Genomic DNA, 22,991 nt, shown 5'->3' on the forward strand with positions numbered 1-22,991 from the left:
CATTCAATATCTTTATCAATGATCTAAAAGAAAATATAATTATTGTAAAATTGGCAGGTGACACAAAAATTGGTGGAGTAATAAATACTTATGAAGACAGATCAGTTATACAGACCAACCTAAATCATATGGCAAGATATATCATATGAACAAAATGCATTTTAACACCTCCATAGTCTTCACAGATATATTAGTGGAATATGAATATGGCATAACTAAGATATACTTTATGCAACACCACCCATGGAAAGGTTATGATTTACTGAAAATGATATCCTGTTTGGATGCATGTAGCATGTTTGTATCTTAAGTAAGGAATATTGATTATCTGTACTTCAACTAAGCTACATTGGGTAATGCCCATTGCTAACACTCAGGTACAATGATGGAAAAGCCAGACAAGGAAAAAATAACGGGTGCTCAGCACTCACTAGGAGCCAAGCTCCCCCTTTGCTACTCTCTCCCTGTGCCTCTTGCCTGTTGAGGGCCCTGCTGACCAACCCCACCCTCTCAGAACTTCTGCACTGTTCTGGAGTATTGCAAACAATTGATTCACAGCATTCAGGAAACTGAAGGAGGGAGGAGGAGGAGCAGGGATGGGTAAGCAGAGGCTTGGGGTAGGGGAGGAATGAGGCAGGTTGGCGGTGCAGAGGAGAAGAGTTGAGCATCTCCCAGCTATAGGGAAAGTTGGTGCCTATGCTTTTGACAGTATAGTGCGGGACCTGACTTTTCAGCCTTTATTCAGGTTGAGTAGTTCTGTGACTTGTCCTGTTGCATGAGTAGTAAGCATCAACCTTTGCGTAACTTTAAAAAAAGAGTATTTCTGTCTTTAAACTAGTTTTCCCTCCATGCTCTAGACATGCAAGTGAGTTTGTGAAGAGAGGAGCCAACAGGATAGGACGTATTTACAAGAAAGCAGTTTACAAACAGTTCACAGATGCCACCTACACGCAGGAGGTCCCCAAGCCATCCTGGCTGGGGTTCCTGGGGCCAGTCATGAAGGCTCAAGAGGAGGATATCTTTCTTGTTCACTTAAAGAACTTTGCTTCCCGTCCATATTCTCTGCATCCACATGGCCTCTTCTATGACAAAGATTCTGAAGGTAAAAACCAGTTTTCAGCTTCACTCTACACCTGCCCCTTCTGTCCTTTCTTCTCTTGCCTTGTCCTCTTCATTCTCTTTCACTTCTCTTTTCTATTTAGCTGATGTCCTCCTAAGCAACCCCCACCCCACACCAAAAAACCTGTGGCACTAACCTGATTGTTGCCACCATCATATTATTCATCCACTTGTCCCACCCAGTTATTTCTCTTGTTTATTTCGGCAATATTGTCTCCTTGTTTCTCTTGTACTCCTCATCTGTCTATATCCAGTTGCTCATTTCTTATGGTTAAATTGCAATCTCTTTGCAGCAGGGACAGTCGTATTGTTCTGTGTTTATATAGTGCCTATATAGTGCCTAGCACAATGATCCATGACTGAGACTTCTAAGTGGGTATGTCTACACTACCCTCCTAGTTCGAACTAGGAGGGTAATGTATGCATACCGCACTTGCTAATGAAGCCCGGGATTTGAATTTCCCGGGCTTCATTAGCATAAGCGGGGAGCCGCCATTTTTAAATCCCCGCTGCTTCGAACCCCGTGTAGCGCGGCTACACGGGGCTCGAACTAGGTAGTTCGGACTAGGGTGCCTATTCCGAACTACCGGTACACCTCGTTTCACGAGGAGTAACGGTAGTTCGGAATAGGACCCTAGTCCGAACTACCTAGTTCGAGCCCCGTGTAGCCGCGCTACACGGGGTTCGAAGCAGCGGGGATTTAAAAATGGCGGCTCCCCGCTTATGCTAATGAAGCCCGGGAAATTCAAATCCCGGGCTTCATTAGCAAGTGCGGTATGCATACATTACCCCGCTAGTTCGAACTAGCGGGGTAGTGTAGACATACCCAGTGTTACATTAATACAAACCTACTATATATTTGAGAGAGTTTGTCTATCTGTTTGTCTGTCTGTTTGCTCAAGAACTCAATCTACTTGGTTAAGATCTAGGACCACTGTATTCGGGATATAGCTTCCTTTTATCATAACTTAAGGTAAGGCTTTGGTTGTGCCAGGAAAATAGGTTGTGCCTGGAATGGAATTGTTTCTCATAAAACTATACAGAAAAGAGACAGAATTACCAGAAAAGTTAGGCTTAAGGTTTGGGGCTGACTGGGGGCAGCCTCTCTTCATCTGGCACTGCCCCAGATTCTCAGCTTCCAGGCACCCTTTGGCTGAAGCACCCCTTCTGTCCCCCCGATATGTACAGGTGTACAGGAATATTGGTGGCTGTTCCCGTTCATCAGGGAGTGAGGGAGAAGTTCAGAGTTTGCTACATATCTCATTCTGGATGGGGAGTGCAATGGGCAGATGAACCTGATCCTGTCCCAAGTAGGGGACATGCACCCCTCCCCCAGCTTTGCCCACTGGAGGTGCAGCAGCCATGGAAAAGCATGTCTCAACTGGCTCCAAGCAGCTATGGTGAGAAAGGGCTGGAGTAGTCTTGTCTCTCAGGGGCAGCCTGCTGCATATTGAACCCCTCATCCCCATCCCCATCCCAGAGCAATTATTTAAATCAGGGGTGGGGAACCTCAGGGCCTTCCCCAGCTTTGGTGAGCCCGCGTTGGCACTCTAGCTCCCTCTCCTCTGCCCCACTGTGGGGCTGGAACACACAAAATCTACTAGGCTGGGCTCCCGTAGCTTCTGGTGTGTGAGGGAAATGTGGGGAGTATATATAGGGTACGTCTAGACTACAGGGTTTTGTCGACAGAAGTTTTGTCGACAGATACTGTCGACAAAACTTCTGTCGACATAGAGCGTCTAGACACATTCAGTTCTGTCGACAAAGCAAGCTGCTTTGTCGACAAAACCCTGTAGTCTAGATGCAACCCTACAGGCAATAACACCTTCTGTCGACAGAACTCTGTTGACAGAAGGTGTTATGCCTCGTAAAATGAGGTTTACCAGCGTCGACAAAACTGCTGAGTTCTGACGTTATGTCGACAGAACTCAGCGGTAGTGTAGACGCAGGTATAGTTTTGTCGACAAAAGTCCACTTTTGTCGACAAAACTCAGTAGTCTAGACACACCCATAGATAGATATAGAATATTTATTTATTTATTTATTTTGCTTCTCACTTGTGTATGGTCCCTGACTGATTTTTCTGTGGGCCAGTGTCCTCCCACCCAAAAAAGGTTCCGTACCCCTGATTTAAATGAAGCAAATATATTTTCATTTTATTTTTCCAAAACCAAAAATTAATTGAGTTAAGGACCCAAGCAATGCCAGGTAAATCTTCTAATAATAAATACTTATGTTCTGTTCTTCCTCATTTCTCTTTTTCTATCCCCTTCCTTTTGTGGTGAACAAATTGGATGAGGGCCTGATCCAAGCTGATTGAAGTGAATGGGATTCTTTCCATTGACCTTAACGAACTTTGTATCAGTTCCTAATAAACTGATCAATATCATTAACCATTATCTTTAAAAAGGGACATTCTCATTTCTTATATCTTTCATTTTTAGGAAAATTAGCTTCTTCTTGGGTTGTTTGCTTTTTTTAGTAAAAATATAAGACAGTCTAAATTTTCCTCTCTAATCCATATGAGACGTCTTGGCTCCACTGATGTGTCTTCTCCACGTATACACAACTTCCATGGGCAAATGACTAGGTTTCTATAGTCCTTAGTGGGGCTACAATACTAGATGTCATTTGCACAAGGAGAAATATTGATTTGAATGCAAAGTGAGATATTGTGTGCATTTTCCCCTCAACTCCATCATCAACATTTTCACCAATTGTAAGGCCAGCAAGGACAATTACAATCTCTAGTCTGACTTCCTGCCTAACACACACCATAAAATATCTCTCACAGTGATTTCTGCACTAAGCTCAATAATTTGAGTTTGAATTACAGCTGGACACTTAGGAGAAGTGCTGTGTGTACTCCAGTGCCAACTCAAGCCCCTACCCCAGCCTCACATCTTAATTTTTAGTATCAGATATTTTTATTTCTAAAAGTTAATGTGCGGGTAGGACTTCTAGAGGAACTCCTGGTCCAGCGGAAGTCAATGGAAGCTTTGCCATTGCCTTCAGTGGTGCCAGGATTTCACCTAGAGTTTGGTTTTTTTTTTTTTTTTTTTTGATCTGAGGAAGTGGGTCTGGCCCACGAAAGCTCATCATCTAATAAACCATCTTGTTAGTCTTTAAAGTGCTACATCGTCCTGCATTTTGCTTCAGCTACCCCAGACTAACACGGCTACATCTCTACCACCTAGAGTTTGTGTTCTTCTCATTTTGTTGCTTAAAACACTCACTATACAGGCAAAGGTGTAAATCAGTGTAGCTCTTTTGTCTTTAGTTGAGTTGTGCCAGTTAAGGCAAGGGAGCTAAAATGAGCTATATCAACTGAGGATATGCCCTCTGTGGAAGAAAACATTGTCCTCACTCTGCATTTGTAAGCCACAAGTAGCCAGAGGCAGTTTTATTACGAGCTGCAGAAAGGGAAAAACTGATTTGGATGGGGGGGGGAAGCCCCCCCCTTCCCATGCAGATCTTCAAATACAAGCAATTATGAAGCAATTTATATACTGTCAGTTCCATATAATAACATTAAACAATTAGTCTCCTTCCCATTACAAACACCAATGGCTAACAGTTATTTTAGTTCCACCCAGATGCTCCTTATCTCAAGGTCCCTGCCAGAGACAGCATTCTATCCTTATCTCCGTTCGAGGCGAGAGGCAGAGGCAACATGTTATTACAGCTCTTGCGTTGTCAGGCCACAAACTTACCCTGACTCTTGCTCTTTTGCTACCAAGACCGAGATGGCTGCACACAAATTCCCTTATTCTCTTTTCCTGCTTTCACAGTCCCCCCTTTTGTGCTTACGGCACAACTACCTTTCTAAACCTTTATTTTCATTACACATTTCATAATTGGTACAAACATAAAAGCTATTTCTATTACTACATCTTTTACAACAACAATCAAATATGCCTAAAATAAGCAAAAGCAATATAATCATTAATATCCCCAATATAATTCTATGATGGGGCTGTTCTATAATTTTAGTAACATAACACAACATATCATAATTAGTACACAAAAGAGAATGTGCTATGGATTAAATGGAAAGCATGCTTCTTAATTTGATATCTATTTTGGGGTACATAAATTTGACCTTGCAATTCAGAGATTTTCTGGACCTCTGGTAAGAGTGAAAGCAGATTTTTGAATCGGTCGGGTACTAAGGTAATCCAATTAAAGGGTATTTGGAACTTAAGGGTTAATTGCATCTAAAAACCAATTAGGGAGGGCAGTACATGCTGATGGTACCCGTCCTTAAGCACATAGTCCAGATCAAAGGGAGAAACCCAAACCATTCCCACAAGTTTCTTCTTGACAATATACAATACTTCGCTTCTTTCACCAAGGTCAGTTCTTAATGTCCTTTTGTAGTCAGAAATCTTTGGACTTTGGCGGTGTCAGAGGAGCGGACTTTTCTTCTTTCTTGAAACAGTCATGATTCAGCATTATGCAGGGGAGACATTACCAGCACATCACCTTGTAATATTTTGGTTCTTCTGGTGTCCAACAGGTGGGAAAGCAGGACCAGAAGGGGAGATACGTTTATCAGAAGTCGGGGTAGGATCATTTTGAGATGGAGAGGTCTTTTTGCAGTGAGAAGCATTGGCCAACAGTCAGTTCTTGGCACTTCACTGCGGTGTTGGTGGTTAGCAAAACTTGGTAAGGATCTTTCCAGAGCAATCTTTCACTGATGGACATAAGAGTATTTATTCTATGAGCTAAAAGCCAACTCGCTCCTTTGGATCCAAGCTTATTTTCTAAAAATAAAGCAGACAGTGAAAAACAATCCCGCGCGGTTGTTTGGTTGTTTGGTACCGGCCTTATCAAAGTGAGGCCCTTTTGGAATGTGGTTGTCAGGAAAACCAGGGTCAAATTAGCTGTTTTGTCTGTGTGAAGGGATCTGTGTATTCTTGGACCTCAAATTTTTGAGCTGAAAGTTCTCAGCAAGATACCATGGACTGCCTCAGTTTACTCCTATAGTTCCTTTCTCTTGACTTTAGGGTTCTCTTTAACCCGACAGGTTAAATACAGTAGTTTCAGAGTTTTTTTAAAACTTACTCTGGAAGCACCAGTACAGCAACAGTACTATTATAAATGTTAAAATCAAAACTCCCCACATAATTTGGCAAGCACTATTCAAATCCATCCCCAAAATATTTCGTTGCCAATAATTGCACTGCCCATGATTATAGATTTGACCTCTACTGCCTGGTTGAGTTCCTCAGAGTGTTCCCTATCTGTGTGTACCTCAGACAGCCAACCCTGATATGCCTTTGGGAGTCGGCCACCAACTCCTCAATCTGCCTGCAGCGCCAGCAGACCCTCCTCTAGGTACTTACTTCCGTCATGCCACTCAGGATTTCATGTTAGGTTACCCATCACTGCCGGAGTGCGGTAGAGCCGCGTCCCATCAATGGTCAGGATCACCTGGCGAGGGACCGTTATGCACGCAGACGGATATATAGAGGGGCAGGACCTTGCATTTAGTTCAAAGAAGTGGTCTGTTTGGGTAGTCAAACACCAGTACGTACCGTTTATTTGGACCAGCTCGATGTTCATTTGTTTCTCTGTGACAACCACATCAAACCTAGAAAGATTTGTCATGATGTTATATGGGCAGGTACATAAGATTTCCTTATCAAAGTGGGTGCAACAATCCCTGGGTACAGAGAGGTTCCCACACCTTCAGAATAAGCAATGCCCTCGACTCTATCTATATGCCCCTGCTTTGGTACAGGCAGGGAGGTTACCATTCTGGCTCACTGTGAGTGAGGAATCCCCAGAGGGGCCAAAAAGCAAAAGTTATACTATGGCCTGTCCAGGTGGGCCTTTGGGTCATCATGGATTCTCTACTTCCCCACTCCCATGGATAGATACGGGGGAAATGGGGATTCACCACCATAAGGGCTGGGTGGTCAAAGCTGTCCTCCAACATTGCTCTTCTAATACCTTTAATTTAGTTTCATTAATTAACAATCCAATTAATCTCTGGTCCAAATATCTGGTTAGGTCTAGTGACATGGACACAGAGCTGGACAAAGATTTGGACAGATCCTTCAAACTATTCAGGATCAATTGGTTGGTTTGGCTGGTGTCTAGGCCTGTACAGGCACTGGATATTACTGCATCTACCAACCTGGATTCTATACAATTTCTGGGCTATGACATAAGTGTTGCTGACTGAGTTTCCAGTTGGGCCCAAACCAATCTGCGATGGTATCTGCTAAGCCTGGTCGTTGCCTAATCAGGTGCATTCCAATTTGATTAGCCAGTCTAGCACACAGCTGGTCTATACCAGTGTGGAACATCACGAAGGTAAGGACCAGTGACAGTTGTCCTGGTTCTGGGACAGGGATCTGTTCAGGGCATGATGCGCAATTGGGAAGCTCTATTTTGTCCTTGTGGACCTGGTCGATGATATTCAAATGAGGGCAAGTTAGCAATGACCATTGTTTTACAAATGATAGCCAAGCCTCAGGGGTTACCTTTGTTTGGGCTTTAAGTGGTAAGCCCCAGTGGGAGTCAGTAGATCTAACTTCAGTGACCTGATGTTAATGTTTACCTTCTTTCCCACAATATTCCATACAAACTTTAACTCATAGGACTGTGTATAATTTTTTTTCCTCATAGTGTTCGTGTTTTTACAATAAACAAAATGGCTGTGTCTACACTGGCATGAATTTCCGGAACTGCTTAAAACAGAATACTATTCCGTTTTCAGTTTTTCCGGAAAAGGAGCGTCTACATTGGCAGGCTGCTTTTCCGGAAAAGCCCTTTTTCCAGAAAAGCGTCTGTGGCCAATGTAGACGCGCTTTTCCGGAAAAGACTACTGGGCTGTCTACACTGGCCCTTTTCCGGAACAGTGTTCCGGAATAAGGACTTATCCCCGAGCAGGAGCAGAATAGTTTTTCCGGAATAGCGGCTGATTTTGTACAGTAGAGCATCATTGCTTTTCCGGAAATTCAAGGGCCAGTGTAGACAGCTTGCAGCTTATTCCGGAAAAGCGGCTGATTTTCCGGAATAAGTGGCCCAGTGTAGACACAGCCAATAATTATGTGTGAATGAGGGGCGGCCCAAGGCCGTGTATGCCCCAGAGCAATTAGTGTGTATTTGTTCTATATATGTGACTTAAAGGAGGTTACATTGACTAGAGTCACTGTTTCTCGTATGGGGGAACATCATGGTTCCAGAATGTTTTAATTATTAATGGGAACCCATGTAATTCCATAATTCTTTGCAGGTATTCTTCAGGCCTTTTAAGGCGTCAGGCTCCAAAAGCTAAATATTTCTTTAGTGTGGCCATTAAAGCAAAGCCAATCTGGTGGGGAGGGGGCTGGTACCCCACTCCCAGTCCTTCTGTTCACGTGATGCACTCCTTGCTTCCTTCTAGTTCCTTTTTTGTTCACCAGTGGAGAGAGTGTTAACATTCTCCTAGCCTAAACAATTACCACACTATTATCCTTTCACTAAATTTTAAAGTTGCCAATTGATTGCCAATTGATTGGGCCCAGTTATTAATTTTGTTTTGTTGAAATTCATGCTTCTGCTTTACTCAAATTATTCTTTCATTAAAAACTATATTCTACACACAACAACATTTGCAATATGTATCACAATTAAGACACAAAAGACAAAACACAAACTTGGACAGAACACAAACTTATGTCATGACAGTAGAACCGTGGTGTTTTTTTTCCTTTAGTTGATTTTCAGCTGGCACCAGCGCTTTCTGATGATCTGAAAGACAAAGAAAACATTTCTATCCCTGTCAGGGTGGCACATTATACCTTAAAATACCCCTTTTTTTTATCAGATGTTCTTTGTTAGTTTTGATCAGCTTGTTGTTACCTAATGATATGCTTTTATTTTGCATACCAGCTTCAGAAGGTTTGAGTGGATTACTTCATTGTTCAATTATTAAGCTAAAAGTGGCATGCCTCAATTTCCCTCTTGTACCACAGATCAGGTTTAATGTGTGAAGCTATAATGCTTTTCTTTAGCCCGTTACTGTTTCAGCAAGCAAAAAGCTTTTCTTTTCCTGAAAAGAATCATATTCAACTTTACAGGTTTACTTATTAGCACAATGTTAATAATAATAATAACATTAAATTTTCAAATAGGCGCTTATGAATATCTTGTTTGTATTTGGACAATTTACTTCAGGGGACAGTGGATTTTATATTTCTGTGAAATAGTCAGGCAGTCTGTATTCACGTGCAACTTTGGATCTGAAAGCAAGCCCAAAGTGTTATCAATTCAGCCTTGAACAAAGAAACAGTGAAGTCCAGAGCTTGGATTCTTAAAACAATTATTTGTTTTCTTAGAGAGTACATTTAACCTTAAGGATTGAATGTATAGATTTCATTCTTTTATACAGTTAACCAATTAATTTTCAGTAACAAAAGTGTCCGTTGTCAAATGTTGAAATTTGATTGTTTCTTTGCCTGGATTATTGAAAGAGGCTGCAAGAAATCATTTTCAAATCAGGTTTCCTTCTCACACATTATGACAATTGCTTAATTCCTTCCACTCTCCAATGGAGTCACTTCTCACCTTCGCATACCCTTTAATCACTTGCTTTGTCCCTCATAAAACTTTCCTCATTCCTATTAATTTAACTTTCCAATGATTGTATTACTGCTTTCCTTATTCCTTCTATTTTGCCCGTCGGGCTCCAAACCTCTTACCTTCCCCTTTCATATGCTTTTTCCTTCTTATGGTCCATACTGATTCCTGCTAAATGACTTTTGCCAATGACACAGGTTTGTCCAATATTAATTTGGTAAGGAGGGTGGGCTTTCCAGTTAGCCCCCACACCTCCTGATTCCTTTCAATAGGTAAATCCAAATGTTTAGTATTGTAGTCAGCTATTACTAATTTTAAACTTCTTAGTACAGGCTATGGGGGTATGCTTAGATTGATCCCCATCCATTTTAGTCATTCAGTGGAGTATCCTCTCCACTCCCTATCAGTTCAGAACCAATTAATCTTCCTCATTTCCACAGGCTATCTAAGTGTTGCTATTAATGCCAGTCACAGTATTATCTGAATATTTGTGTTTTAATTTGGACACAGATACTCATTCTGTATAAATATCAAATAAGGATTAAAATTCTAAACAAGAAATATAAGTTGTAAGGGTTTTTCAAGATTCCAAGGTTCTCTGAGATTCCAAGTGTATGAAATGATGTATTTTTCTCAGTATTAAACAGGACACAATGCATATATTTAATTATTGCAATATCCCACGTCAAAACCTGTTGGTCTCAGCTCAGAGCCCCATTCTGGTGAAAGAAAGTGATGACAAGGGACAACAAATGACAGAGGAAGTGGGGATGGAGACTTAGGGTATATCTACACTTCCTCCCTAGTTCGAGCTAGGGATGCAAATGTAGGCGACTGAAATTGCTAATGAACATGGGATTTAAATATCCTGTGCTTCATTAGCATGATCTCGCCGGCGCGTTACTCCACTCAACAGCTGTTTCGAACCAGGAAGTGCACACTGGGACATGTTAGTTCAAACCAAACCCCTTGCTTTGAACTAACGTTACTCCTCAAAGAGTAACGTTACTCAAAGATGAGTAACATTAGTTCGAACCAAGGGGTTTGGTTTGAACTAACGTGTCCCGGCGCGCACTTCCTGGTATGAAACAGCTGTTGAGCGGAGTAACACGCCGGCGAGATCATGCTAATGAAGTGCGGGATATTTAAATCCCTGCTTCATTAGCAATTTTGGTCTCCTACATTTGCATCCCTAGCTCGAACTAGGGAGCAAGTGTAGATGTACCCTTAGAGAAGGTGAGGGCAGGAAGGATGGCCCAAGGAAAGGGTAGAGAAGGGGTGGAAAAAGGATGTTGAGTTTGTGGGATTAGGCTGTTGACAACCCTACCTACAGCCCAGATTGAAATACCTCCAAAATTAAATGTCCAGGAATAGGATCTTCCTGGGAATGTATGCATTTGTCTTGGTATGGGAGCCAGGCACATGGGCCAGTCCTGCTGTCTCCTAGGAGCTGCCATCGCAGATGCCTCTGGTAGCCTGTGCAGATTTTTATGCTAGCAGCACGTAGAGCTACTCGCATGGAATTAGCATGGAAGTAGATTGTTTCTTTGATACATCTTTCTGCATTATATATGTTTCTTTTGTCCTCTGTTCTTCTGCTCTTTGATCTGTAGTGGCAACCTCTCAAAAGTGATCAGGCATACATCAATATTACCAGTCTGTTGGACATATTGTCTTTTGAAAATTGTACTTACTAATATTGTGGTGGCTTTTTATTCTAGAGGATATTCTCAGAATTACTTCTTGATTTGTAAATGATTCTGTGACTTTAATTGCTGCTGTCATTGGTCTGTTTGTGAAATATTTTATTAGGTTATTTCTAAAAATGCCACAAACAGAAGAAATCCCATACTTATTTGGGATAACCCATTTTTCCAATATGCTTGGCCTTATGTTCCCTTTTTCTTTTACACATTAGGAGCCCTCTACCCAGATGGAACAAGTGGCAAAAGCAAAGAAGATGATTTTGTTGTTCCTAATGGAAATTATACATATACATGGCCAGTGAAGAAAGAATACGCCCCCACTATGGCAGATCCAACCTGCCTGACTTGGATTTACCATTCGCACATTGATACACCTCGAGATATCAGTTCTGGGTTAATCGGACCGTTGCTGGTTTGTAAAAAAGGTGCAGAGCTGAAAATAGTGAGGAAGACCCTCAGTTTTTGTTTTTGTTTACAGGTGTACATTTATGGGCTTGATTGTGTCAATACATAGCTCATAGTAAGGGGCAGTTTATAGTTGTGCCACTCTAGGAGCACCCCAGGTGAGGAATTATGGATCAGAGACAATTCCTTTGCTATTTCCCTCTTGCTCCAGAGGGCAGTAATTTGTGACTGGCCCATCCCCACACAGGATCGTTGCCTCGGTTAAGGCAGGGATTGCATGATGGTGAGATCACGTCAGAATAGAAAACAAAAATAATTATCAAGCAGCTGCCTCATTCACAGACTACCACCCACTCTGCCAACTGAACAAGGTAGTGGTTCTGTGGAAAAATGGCATGTGATCATGTCATGAAAGACTCTTGTACAAGGTACAGTGTTAAAGTTGTGCAGACTTATAAGTGCTTTGGTTAGAAACCCTAATGTTCGTCCAATGCAGGCTCTTTTGTACGGAATATATCTTATATATGCTCAAGCATGTCAGATCTTCAGTGCATGGAATGTGCTCTGTACTTCTGAAATGATAACTTGGCCTGTGTATTTTACATGCCAAATGTATACCTACCTTGGGGCAATGTTTATACTTCCTGGGGAAGAGTGAGGCTTTGTTATGGAAGGGGCTAACCTAATCTCAAACCCAGCCTGCATCATTCAAGAGCCTTAGACCAGTTTTTCAGAGGGAAACCTAGACATCTTCCCACCTGAAGCTAAATTAACATTCCTAGTAGGGTTGTTCAAATAATCATGCTGAAATTGGTCTTGCAGCTTAAAAAAACACTTCGGAAATACGTACCGTGAGAGCACACATGTTTACATTTAACTAACTCTGAGTTTATGTTTAGTACTTTCCCTTTTGTTTGCGGTTTAGGAAGTTTAGATGAGTCCTTGATACAAAGCACCGATGCTGCTAAAGGCTTTGCCCTCATGTACAGCACTGTAGATGAAAATCTCAGCTGGTACATTGACGCAAATATAAAAGCTTTCTGTTCAGACCCAGCCACGGTTGACAAAGAGGATGAAGGTTTCAAGAACAGCAATAAGATGCATGGTAAGCAGCCACAAGCTTGTCATGCAATAGCAACTAGACTGTTTTCATGTCTGTAATATATTGTTGTACTTTATTGATAATATTTAGATGTCTTTCCTTTCCCTGTTAATTGGCAAGAAATTAAAGCATACACTAAAGATGGGCCAGATGATTAACCTACTGTACTGGTAGACTCCCCTCAAGTCTATAAGCAGCATGACGTGTAGGGCCCAGGATCTGGTGAAAGGAAGCCTGGCTCCTGGTGCCCATCTCTGCCACTGCCTTGCTCTTTGAACTTTGGCAAATGGTTTAACCCTCTTGTGCCTCAGTTTCTCCATCTACAAAAGAGAAATGATGAGCCTGACCTTTCGTAAAGCGTTATGAGATGTGCTGTTGCTGAACTACTGGAAGTGACAAGTGTCCAGGGCTCTAACGTACTTTACAAATAATAGGCCATATTCTCAGCTGGTATAAATGTGACATTGCACTATTGCAGTCAGTGGTACTAGAGCCCCTGTGCACAAAAGCTGTATTTACATACCTAAATAAAGGGCTAGATTTTGAAGTTAATGGACTGGTGGAATCCCCCTCACTAGAGGCTTTTAAGAATGGATTAGACAAAGTTTACCTGGTCCTTTCTGAGCACAGGGGCATGGACTAGATCACATACTTCTCAGACAGAGGTCTGTATGTAGGGATCAGTGCTTATCAACCTGGAGGTTGCAGCTCCCAGAGGGGCCATGGGACAGATTTAGGGGATTGGAAGGGCATGGCCAGCATTAGGGAGTGACAAGCAGGGCAATTGCCCAGGGCTCATGAGTGAAAAATAGGCTCAAGTGACACACTGAAATGTAAATACAATATTTATATTCCAGTCAATTTATTTTATAATTGTACTGTAAAAACAAGAGCCTGAGCAATTGGTCAGTACGAGTGTGCAGTGGCTTTTGTATTTTTATGTCTGATTTTGTAAGCAAATAGTTTTTAAGTGAAGTGTAATTGGGGAGTATGCAGACTAATCAGACTCTTGAAAGGGGGACAGTAGTCTGGAAATGTTGAGGACCACTGGACAAGGTGAGCTCTCACAGTCTTTTTCAACTTTATGTTTACGTGATTTTACGATGTTCAGAGGCACTGCGTATCCACAGTGTCCATTAACTTGAAAATCAGGCTATTTATGTAAGTACTTAACTTCAGATTTCAGTGAAAACTTGGCCTGAGTGACTTCCCTAGATCACCCAGAAAGTTTGTAACAAATAGTGACAGAATCCAGGTCTCTGGGTGCCCACACCTGGGATCTAATTGCAAAGCCCTTTTTTCCTCTATCCCATCTGGAACTATTGTCACAGTGTTTGCACGCTGGTTTTCAGTCGCAGAAACCACTCATCCTTTCAGAACTGCTCTTTAGGTCAATTAAATATGGTATAAATTATTTATATCCATATTATCATAGCATATAATCATGGACCAGGATTCCACTGTGCTAGGTGCTACACAAGCATAAACCAGACATACAATCCTTGCCCCAAAGAGCTTACAATCTAAATATACGAAATGAGAGAGGAGATGGATACAGACACACAAACGGGAGGGTACAAAGAGGTTGGTTTTAACTGTCTGACATGGATATGGACTCAGCATGGACATTCTGAAGGTTTATTTTAAGGAACAGGCTTTTACATTCTTTAAATAAGAGTCACTAGCAATCTGTGCTTTGTATCTCATGGGTTGTATTTTGTTTTGCTTTTAGCTATTAATGGTTACATTTTTGGAAATCTCCCCACTTTGGAGATGTGTGCCGGTGAATTCATATCTTGGTATTTGATTGGAATGGGTAACGAGATAGACATCCACTCTGCATATTTCTATGGTCATACCATCACTAACAAAGGCCATAGGGCAGACACCGTCAACCTATTTCCAGCGACCTTCATTACAGTGGAAATGATTGCAGGGAATATTGGGAAGTGGCTGTTAACCTGTCAAGTTAGTGAACATTTACAAGGTACAGTTATATGGATCTGGCAAATCCTTCCGGGAAGATGCTGAGTTAGATATTCTATAGTACAGATATCAGACTAGAAAAGAGAACTCAAGGAATAGGATCAGGATTGGGGGGGGGGGGTCTATATTTTTCCAGTTCACTAACCGATCAGACTGACTTGTTTCATGAAATAAATTTCATTAGTCTGATTTCAGTCACTGACAGAAAGCTATAGGGGACCAAATCATGAGCAAATGTAAATGACATCACTGACTCAAGTGATTGAAGATGGTGCACACAAGAAGGGGTTGCCAGATCCAACTTTAACCATTACTTTATATATATATACTTTTGGGGAGCAATGAATGCAGTATCCTTTGTATTGCACTGTCTTATAGAAAACTGATATTTTTACATTGGAAAAAAAGTCATGTCGGGTGAACCATTTCATACTTTTTCTGTATAAAGAAATCTGATAAAAACGGTCTGTTTCTAGAAAGCTGGTTTCTAGAGACTTTTGCATGAAAGAACTTAGTATAGAGCTCACACCCACCTAACAGACTGTGGGTCTTATTGTGCCAGCATTGGACAGGCTATGTTTACATTACGGGGTTCTTCCGGGACACCAGAGAATGTGTCTGCTCTTTCGCTTTTTTTGCGGAAGAGCAGATGCGCTTTTTCGGAAGCCCTGCCTTCCTCCTTCCACGAGGAAGAAGGGCTCTTCCGAAAGAGGTGGCTTTTTCGAAATTTGGCGCAGTGTTGACGGGCCAAATTTCAGAAAAGTCTCTTCCAAAGAAACTATCGGAAAAAGGTACGCAAATTGTAGAGTGCAATTTACATACCTTTTTCCGATACATCATTGTAGTGTAGACATAGCCACAGACTGTCCAATATAAGAGAGAGCCCCTGTTCCAAAGAACTTACAATCTCAGGGTCAGAGTCTGATCCAGAGATTCCCATTGACATCTATGAGCTTTGTATCAAGCAAACAAGGCTTGATTTTGCCAGGTGCTGCCCACTCTTACTGAAGTCAGTGAGCGGTGAGGTTGCATCATACCTTTTAGGAGATGCTCAGGGCCTCAAAGGATCAGATCCTAAAGGCCAGATTCTGCCATCCTTAGTGAAATCCATGTAATTAAAGGGGCACAAATACCTTTGAGGATCTGGACCTTGACTAGTACCTTGCTCCATGAGGAGTCCCTTTGATTTCAATGGTATTACTTGTGAAATAATGTGCCATCCTGAAAACTGTAAGGGTGGCAGAATTGGGGTATGTCTACACTACCCCCCTAGTTCGAACTAGGGGGGGTAATGTAGTCATACGGAGTTGCAAATGAAGCCAGGGATTTGAATTTCCCAGGCTTCATTTGCATGAAGCCGGCCGGTGCCATTTTTAAAAGCCGGCTAGTTCAGACCCCGTGCCGCGCGGCTACACGCGGCACGGACTAGCTAGTTCAGATTAGGCTTCCTAATTAGCCTGTTCCATGAGGCGTACAGCTAGTTCAGATAGGAAGCCTAATCCGAACTAGCTAGTCTGTGCCGCTTTAGCCTGTTCCATGAGGCATACAGCTAGTTCAGATAGGAAGCCTAATCCGAACTAGCTAGTCTGTGCCACGTGTAGCCGCGCGGCACGGGGTCTGAACTAGCCGGCATTTAAAAATGGCACCGGCCGGCTTCATGCAAATGAAGCCCGGGAAATTCAAATCCCTGGCTTCATTTGCAACTCCGTATGACTACATTACCCCCCCTAGTTCGAACTAGGGGGGTAGTGTAGACATACCCTTGGATCCCATCTAACCTGGGTAACTCTTCAAACATACACATTTTGTCCAGGCATCCAAATAATTTCTCCCAGTCCATGTAGCTTTCTCTAGTGAAGCTTTGCGCCAGTAGAAATTCCTGAAATCATGGGCAATGGGTAGAAGAGACAGGGGAAGGCAATGCTGTCACAAACTGCAAGCCCAGCCCTACCCACTTCCCCCCTGCCCCAACCCTGGCCCCTCTTCAGCATGTTTCCTCCAGTCTCCATGGGTTGCCTGGGCTTCAGCCCCACCAAGGCCAGGGCTGTGCCATCAGCCCTCCCCCCGTTCTCTGTCTGGGGCTGGCGAAGGCTGGGGCCAAGCACCGCCCACTGAGGGGAGGAATGATCTTTCCCTACAGTGGGTGGGGGATGCTTAGTTTCTATGGGGCCCTGGGCTCACTCACCATCCATACTTGAAATTGTGAAATCTGCACTTTTTAAAGAACTGTTTGTGGATTGTTTCTGCATTTTAGCTGGCATGAAGGGACTGTATCATGTTCAGACCTGCCATAAAAATGTTTCTCAGCCTTTGTTGGCTGGTCAGGAAAGACGGTATTTTATTGCTGCTGAAGCTGTGCTATGGGATTACGGCCCTGAAGGCTATGATCAGTTCACGGGTCAGGCCCTGAATACCACTGGCAGGTACGTGGCACTTCACTCTGATTTTTAACCTAAAGAGCATAGGTGGATTTTCACATCCACCTAACAGATTTGCACACTGGATTAGCATTAATTCAAATGGATGTCCAGTGTCTTTGAAAATCTCAGCTGTTGTGTGATAGGCTGCCATAATGGTGAACTCTTTTAAAAAAAATCTGTTGTTGATGATGATGATAATGATGAGTTGTATTATGATACTGCCCAGAGACTCTAATCAGGATCAAGGGCCATTAGGGTTAGATTTTGTACAGACACTTAGGATGACACAGGTCCTGCCTTCTAATATTTCCACTCACTTATGTTTTGCCTTGAGATTGAATGTAATAGAATGAGCACAAATTTGTTAGCTTGGTTTTCTAGATATATTAATATATGTAACTGGTCCTTTCATGTCAAATAGCTGCATTACAAATCCCATATATATACAAATTCCATGCACCTGTGAAATGTAACCAGGTGAAATGAAGCAGCAATTTGGTGATGGAGATGGTGGTGTCCACTTGAAACTACAGAGGAAATTTTGATAAGTAAAATGCAATTTCTCTGTCTAATCTGGATTGTGCCTAAAATATCAGATGTTAAAGTGCCTGTTTTATCTTCTGTAACAGGGCAACTTAGCCACATTGCAGGAGTACCTGGGCATAAGCCAGCCCTGACTTTGACAGGATGGGTCATACCTGGGTTGAATCAGGTGATCCCAGGGAGGCAACAGCAGGAGTATCATGTAGAGAGAGTAAGGGTAAGGGAGCAGTGCCAAAGCTCCAACCAGATGGGTGGGATATTTAGTATTCTCCTGAGGCAATGTTGATGATATTGTTCAAGCGCCTTCAGGTGACACTTACATGTTGTCCAGGTTTCACATGCATACAATAGTGTTGGAACAACCACTGCACGGTACACAAGGAGCTTTGTCTTGGCACTGATGTCCTGGTTCTCAAAGACCCTTCACCTCAGGTGGGCAAAAGCAGAGCTTGCACAGCTCAGGCGATGCTGGATTTCCATGTCAATGTTGACTTTGGCAGAGAGGTCCAAGGTACGGGAAATGCTCCATGTTTTGCGGCAGTTCTCTGCTGAATTTAATAGATGGTACATGAGATTGTCCCATCCATGAGGGTAGATGGTATCCCTGGGGAGAACAGGTGCACGAACACTGGTATCCTGAAAGAGTTGAACATGACCAGCATTGACGCTATCATCATTTACCAAAAACTTTGTTGGACTGGTCACATGGTTCAGATGCCTGATCAGCACCTCCCAAAACAGATCCCAAGCTGAAGGAAGGACAGAGGAGCATTGGGGTCCAGAGGAAGCGATTTAAGGACATGTTGAAGGCAGACATGAAAAAGTGCAGCATCAGTGTCGACACTTTGGGAAAACCTTGCCCAGGACCGTCCCTAGTGGAGAGCTTTAATCTGTGAGGGGGAGGCGCAATTTGAGAGGTCCCACTGCAGCACAGATGAGGAGAGGCAGAGAAGTAGAAAAGAACAGCAAAAACTGCCCTGCATCCTTCCAATAGCCACCAGCATAGCCAATAGCCAATATCCATAAGACCTGTGGCTCCAGAATTGGGCTGGTCAGCCATCTACGGATCCACAAATAGGAGGGTGACAGGAAGACATCCTACTCGTTATCGAGTGACTGCTGAGAGAGAGAGATAGGTGGGACTTATAAATTTGTATTCTGTGTTGGGGACTCTCTCGGGATTTTTCATTTGTGATTAAGGATTCTTGAGGTTTGTGTGAACTTTATTTGACATAGTCAGTCCCAGAAAGAGGTGCTGTGAGCCATTACTGAGGCTAGCTGGAGTGCTTAAGGGTGTGTCTAGACTACAATTAAAGACCTGCAGCTATGACAGCAGACTTGGGCTCATGGGGCTCAGGGTAAGGGGTTGTTTAACTGCAGTGCAGACATTCAGCTCTAGGATCTTCCCACATCTCAGGGTCCTACAACCTGGGCTATAAGCGAGGCCTGAAAGTCTACACTACAATGACAGATCCTGGTAGCCTGAGCCCCATGAACCTGAGGCAGCTGACATGGGCCACCCAGGAAGAGGAAGAGTTAACAGCAGGTAACAGGATTAGCTAACACACACAAGCCAGTATTAATTTCTCTGATACCTTTTGGAAATTTTGGGAGATTTTAACTTCTCCGATACCTTTTGGAAAACAATTTCAGCAAATTGTAACATCTACTGCAAATTCTTCACATATGTCAAGGACAACTTTCCCATTCAAAAAGTTGAGGAAACAATTAACCATTTTGGATCTGGTTTTGAACAACAGGGATTATTTATTAGTGGTGAATGTGAAAGTGGTCAGAAACTTGGGAGAAAACTATCATGATTTGGTAAAATTCAAGATCCTGTGGAAGGACAACATGAAAACAACAAAACATGGACACTGGACTTTGGAAAGATGGACCTCAGAGAAATTGTAGGCAGCCTATGAAAAGCCCAACTAGGAAGAAAAAGGAGTTAAAGGTATAACAGCAGAGGCCAGCTTCAAGCTACTCCAATGCAGAGAAAGGATAAGGCAATGAAAGGTAGGATATATCAAAGAAGTATACATGGGAATAGCGTAAACATATAGGGACAAAATCAGTAAAGCCAAGGCAAAGAATGAGTTACGGCTGGCAAGGAATGCTAGAGACAATGGGCAAATACATCAGCCAAAAAGAAAAATCAAGGATGGTATGGATCAGCTGATCAATAGAGATTGTCAGCAGGTAACAGAAGATGAAGGAAGGCAGAGCTGCTCAATGTTTCAGTCTTCTCACAAAAATAATATGACTGGACAGCTAGCAGATTATCATAGACAAAATAAGGGAAAGGATGCAGATCAAAATAAGTCAGCAGGGCTGCATGCTAGTTAGACAAGGATACTGTAGGAATCTTGGAGCCACTGACAATATTTTCAAATTAATGGATAACAGGAAAGGTCCTGGAAGACTGAGGAAGAGTTAATATAAATGCCTATCTTTAAAAAAGAGGGAGAAGGAGGAGCTGGATCACTCAACTTCAATACCTTGAAAGCTCTTAGAGCAATGCATAAAACATTCAATTTGTGAATACCTGGAGCATGAAGGGGTAATCACTAGCAGCCAACATGATTTTACTAAGAGCAAATCATGCCAAACCAGGTTGGTTTCTTTCTTTGACAGGGTAGCTAGTTTTGTGGATAGGAGGAATGTGGGTTAGTAAGGCTTTTGGCACAGCCCCACATGTCATTCTGATAAGTAACTTGGAGAACTGCAGGCTCAGCAGAACTACCATTACATGGATATATAACTGGTTAAACAACCACAAACAAAGAGTAACTATTAATGGAACCATGTTGGTTGGAAGAAGGTCCCAAGTAATGTTCCCCGCAGATCTGTTCTGGGGCTGCTCTTTAACATCTTTATTAATGACCTGGATGTGGAATAGGGAGCATACTGATTAAATTTGCAGATGACACAAAGCTAAGGGGATTGCTAACACTTTGGAGAATAGAACTGAAACTCAGAGGGATCTTGATAAATTGCAAAACTGGGCTGTCAACAATACAATGAAATTTAAGAAAGACAAATGTAAGGTGCTTCACTGAGGGAAAGAAAAAACAAAAGCACCAATTTGCAGCAGCGCTTCTGAGAAGGATCTTGGAATGGTGATGGATCACAACCTCAACACAAATCAGCAATATGACGCTATTGCAGAAACTAAAACTAAAAACAATTAAAAAGGAAATGCAATTGTAGGTTGCATAAACATGTATAGCATGCAAGTTGTGAGAGGTGATAATACCACTCTCTGGGGCACTGGCTAGGTCTATGATAGTCAGGGCCGGCCCGGCCATTCATGCGTTTCGGGCCCTGGGAGCGCAGCACCGCCCCCGGGAATGCGACGCATGTGTGGCTCTGCCCCTGGGCACATGGAGCCCCCTGCCCACAGGCACCCAGCGCATGTGTGGCCCCGCCCCCGGGTGTGCGGCGCATGCGTGGCCTCGCACCGAGGCGCGTGGGGCATGTGTGGCCCATCCCTGGGTGCCCAGCACATGTGTGTGCTGCCCCGGGCGCGCAGAGCATGTGTGGTGCCGCCCCCGCCTGGCTCAGCAGCCCCATGTGGCGCCCCCTACAATGGTGCGCCCCGGGCAGTAGCCCGGTTGACCCATACCTTGGGCTGGCTCTGATGATAGTGGTCATCATATATTTGAAAGACTGCCATGAAAAGCCTGTCTGAGGAGGTTGTGGAAGCTTCTTCACTGGAGGTTTTCAAAAGAAGGCTGGATGGCCAGATGGTTTAGACACAAAAAATCCTGCATTTTGGCAGAGTAGTTAGACTAGATGACTTTTGTGGTCTATGATTGTGTTCTTCACACTCCCCTCCTGTCATTTCGAACAGCTACACTCCACCTTTCTAGAATTTGAAAGCAGATGATTATACTAGGACGTAATTCTGGAATGAATAACCTGCCAAAGTAAGAAGTTTCACACAAATAAACCAATCTCTAGGGCTGGTTCTGGATCTGCAGCACAGGTCGATTCTTATACTGCACTTTCTGTTGGTTAATCTCCATGAAGAGCTGTCATTCATAACCAGGGGAATTCCACTAACAATACAGGCTCAGCATATATGATGGCATCTGAACTCTAGATCTGAACATAGGAACATGACAATAACAATAATATTGAACCTGGTAAATTATAAGACTAGCCATACTGGATAGAATCAAAATTCATCTAGTCCTGTGCCCTGTCTCATCTGATGAGGCTATGTCTACACTATGGAGTTTTTTCCTGGATTTCAGGGAAGACATCTGCTCTTCTGACATTTTTTGTGGAAGAGCAGACACGCTCTTTCGGAAGCCTTGTAAACCCCATTTCATGAGGAAGAAGGGCTCTTCCGAAATAGGTTTTTTTGGAAAAAAAAATCAGAAAAAGGTACCCAAATTGTGGAGCGCAATTTGAGTATCTTTTTCCGAAAAAGAAGGGTAGTGTAGACATAGCCTGAAAGAATGATTTTTCCTCTGTCAGAAGTGTTTTGAATGTGTATGACCATGTAGTCAGTTTGATTTTTTTATTTCACAGTGAGTCTGAACCATTCTTTACACGAGGGATTGATAGAATAGGAGGACGATATTGGAAAGTACAGTATGTGGAATATACAGATGAGAAGTTTACCAGAAAGAAGAATCAAACTGAGAGTACAATGCACCTTGGAATACTTGGTACCGTAAATATTTTCAGGTTCTATCATTCTATCATTTGTAAACATGCAATTCCAATCCACCTCACTGTGAATTTTGTGTTGACAGGATAATCAGCCCCATTCTGCAGAGGGAGCAATATTTTGATGCTTAGCAGTTTTTCTAAGTGATTCTTTTCATGTTCTGTGTTAGGTCCAGTTATCAAGGCTGAAGTGGGAGATACTTTGTTAGTTACTTTTGCCAACAAAGCTGAGAAGAACTATAGCATTATGCCACATGGTGTGATCTATAGCAAGCAATCTGAAGGAACACCATACTTAGATGGTAAGTTTCAGCTGCGTGGGTGATACATGTAGGATCATTGACATCTGGTTTGTGCGAAGCTAATTCTCTTCATCATTAGCATTATAGCTTTGTCTGCTTCATATATTCATAGATATTAAGGCCAGAAGGGATCATTAGAATATCTAGTCTG

The 22,991-nt window shown here is 42.7% G+C and overlaps 1 protein-coding gene across 4 annotated transcripts in view; it reads left to right on the forward strand.

The window, feature by feature from the left end:
- HEPHL1 (hephaestin like 1) overlaps positions 1-22,991 on the forward strand; it is a 59,335-nt gene that overhangs the window by 6,006 nt on the left and 30,338 nt on the right. For 3 of the 4 annotated variants that reach the window (XR_012900753.1, XM_075919361.1, XM_075919360.1), the window contains exons 2-8: positions 858-1,102; positions 11,612-11,824; positions 12,730-12,909; positions 14,639-14,893; positions 17,147-17,315; positions 22,398-22,537; positions 22,709-22,840. Coding sequence is in view for 3 of the 4 variants with exons in the window: in XM_075919361.1 (XP_075775476.1) it covers positions 858-1,102; positions 11,612-11,824; positions 12,730-12,909; positions 14,639-14,893; positions 17,147-17,315; positions 22,398-22,537; positions 22,709-22,840 (1,334 nt within the window). In the remaining variant the exon portion in view is untranslated. The remainder of the gene's footprint in view (positions 1-857; positions 1,103-11,611; positions 11,825-12,729; positions 12,910-14,638; positions 14,894-17,146; positions 17,316-22,397; positions 22,538-22,708; positions 22,841-22,991) is intronic. The other variant, XM_075919362.1, reaches the window with a different exon arrangement.

This window comes from Pelodiscus sinensis, chromosome 1 (genome assembly GCF_049634645.1).
Source record: "Pelodiscus sinensis isolate JC-2024 chromosome 1, ASM4963464v1, whole genome shotgun sequence".
Lineage (NCBI taxonomy): Eukaryota > Metazoa > Chordata > Testudines > Trionychidae > Pelodiscus > Pelodiscus sinensis.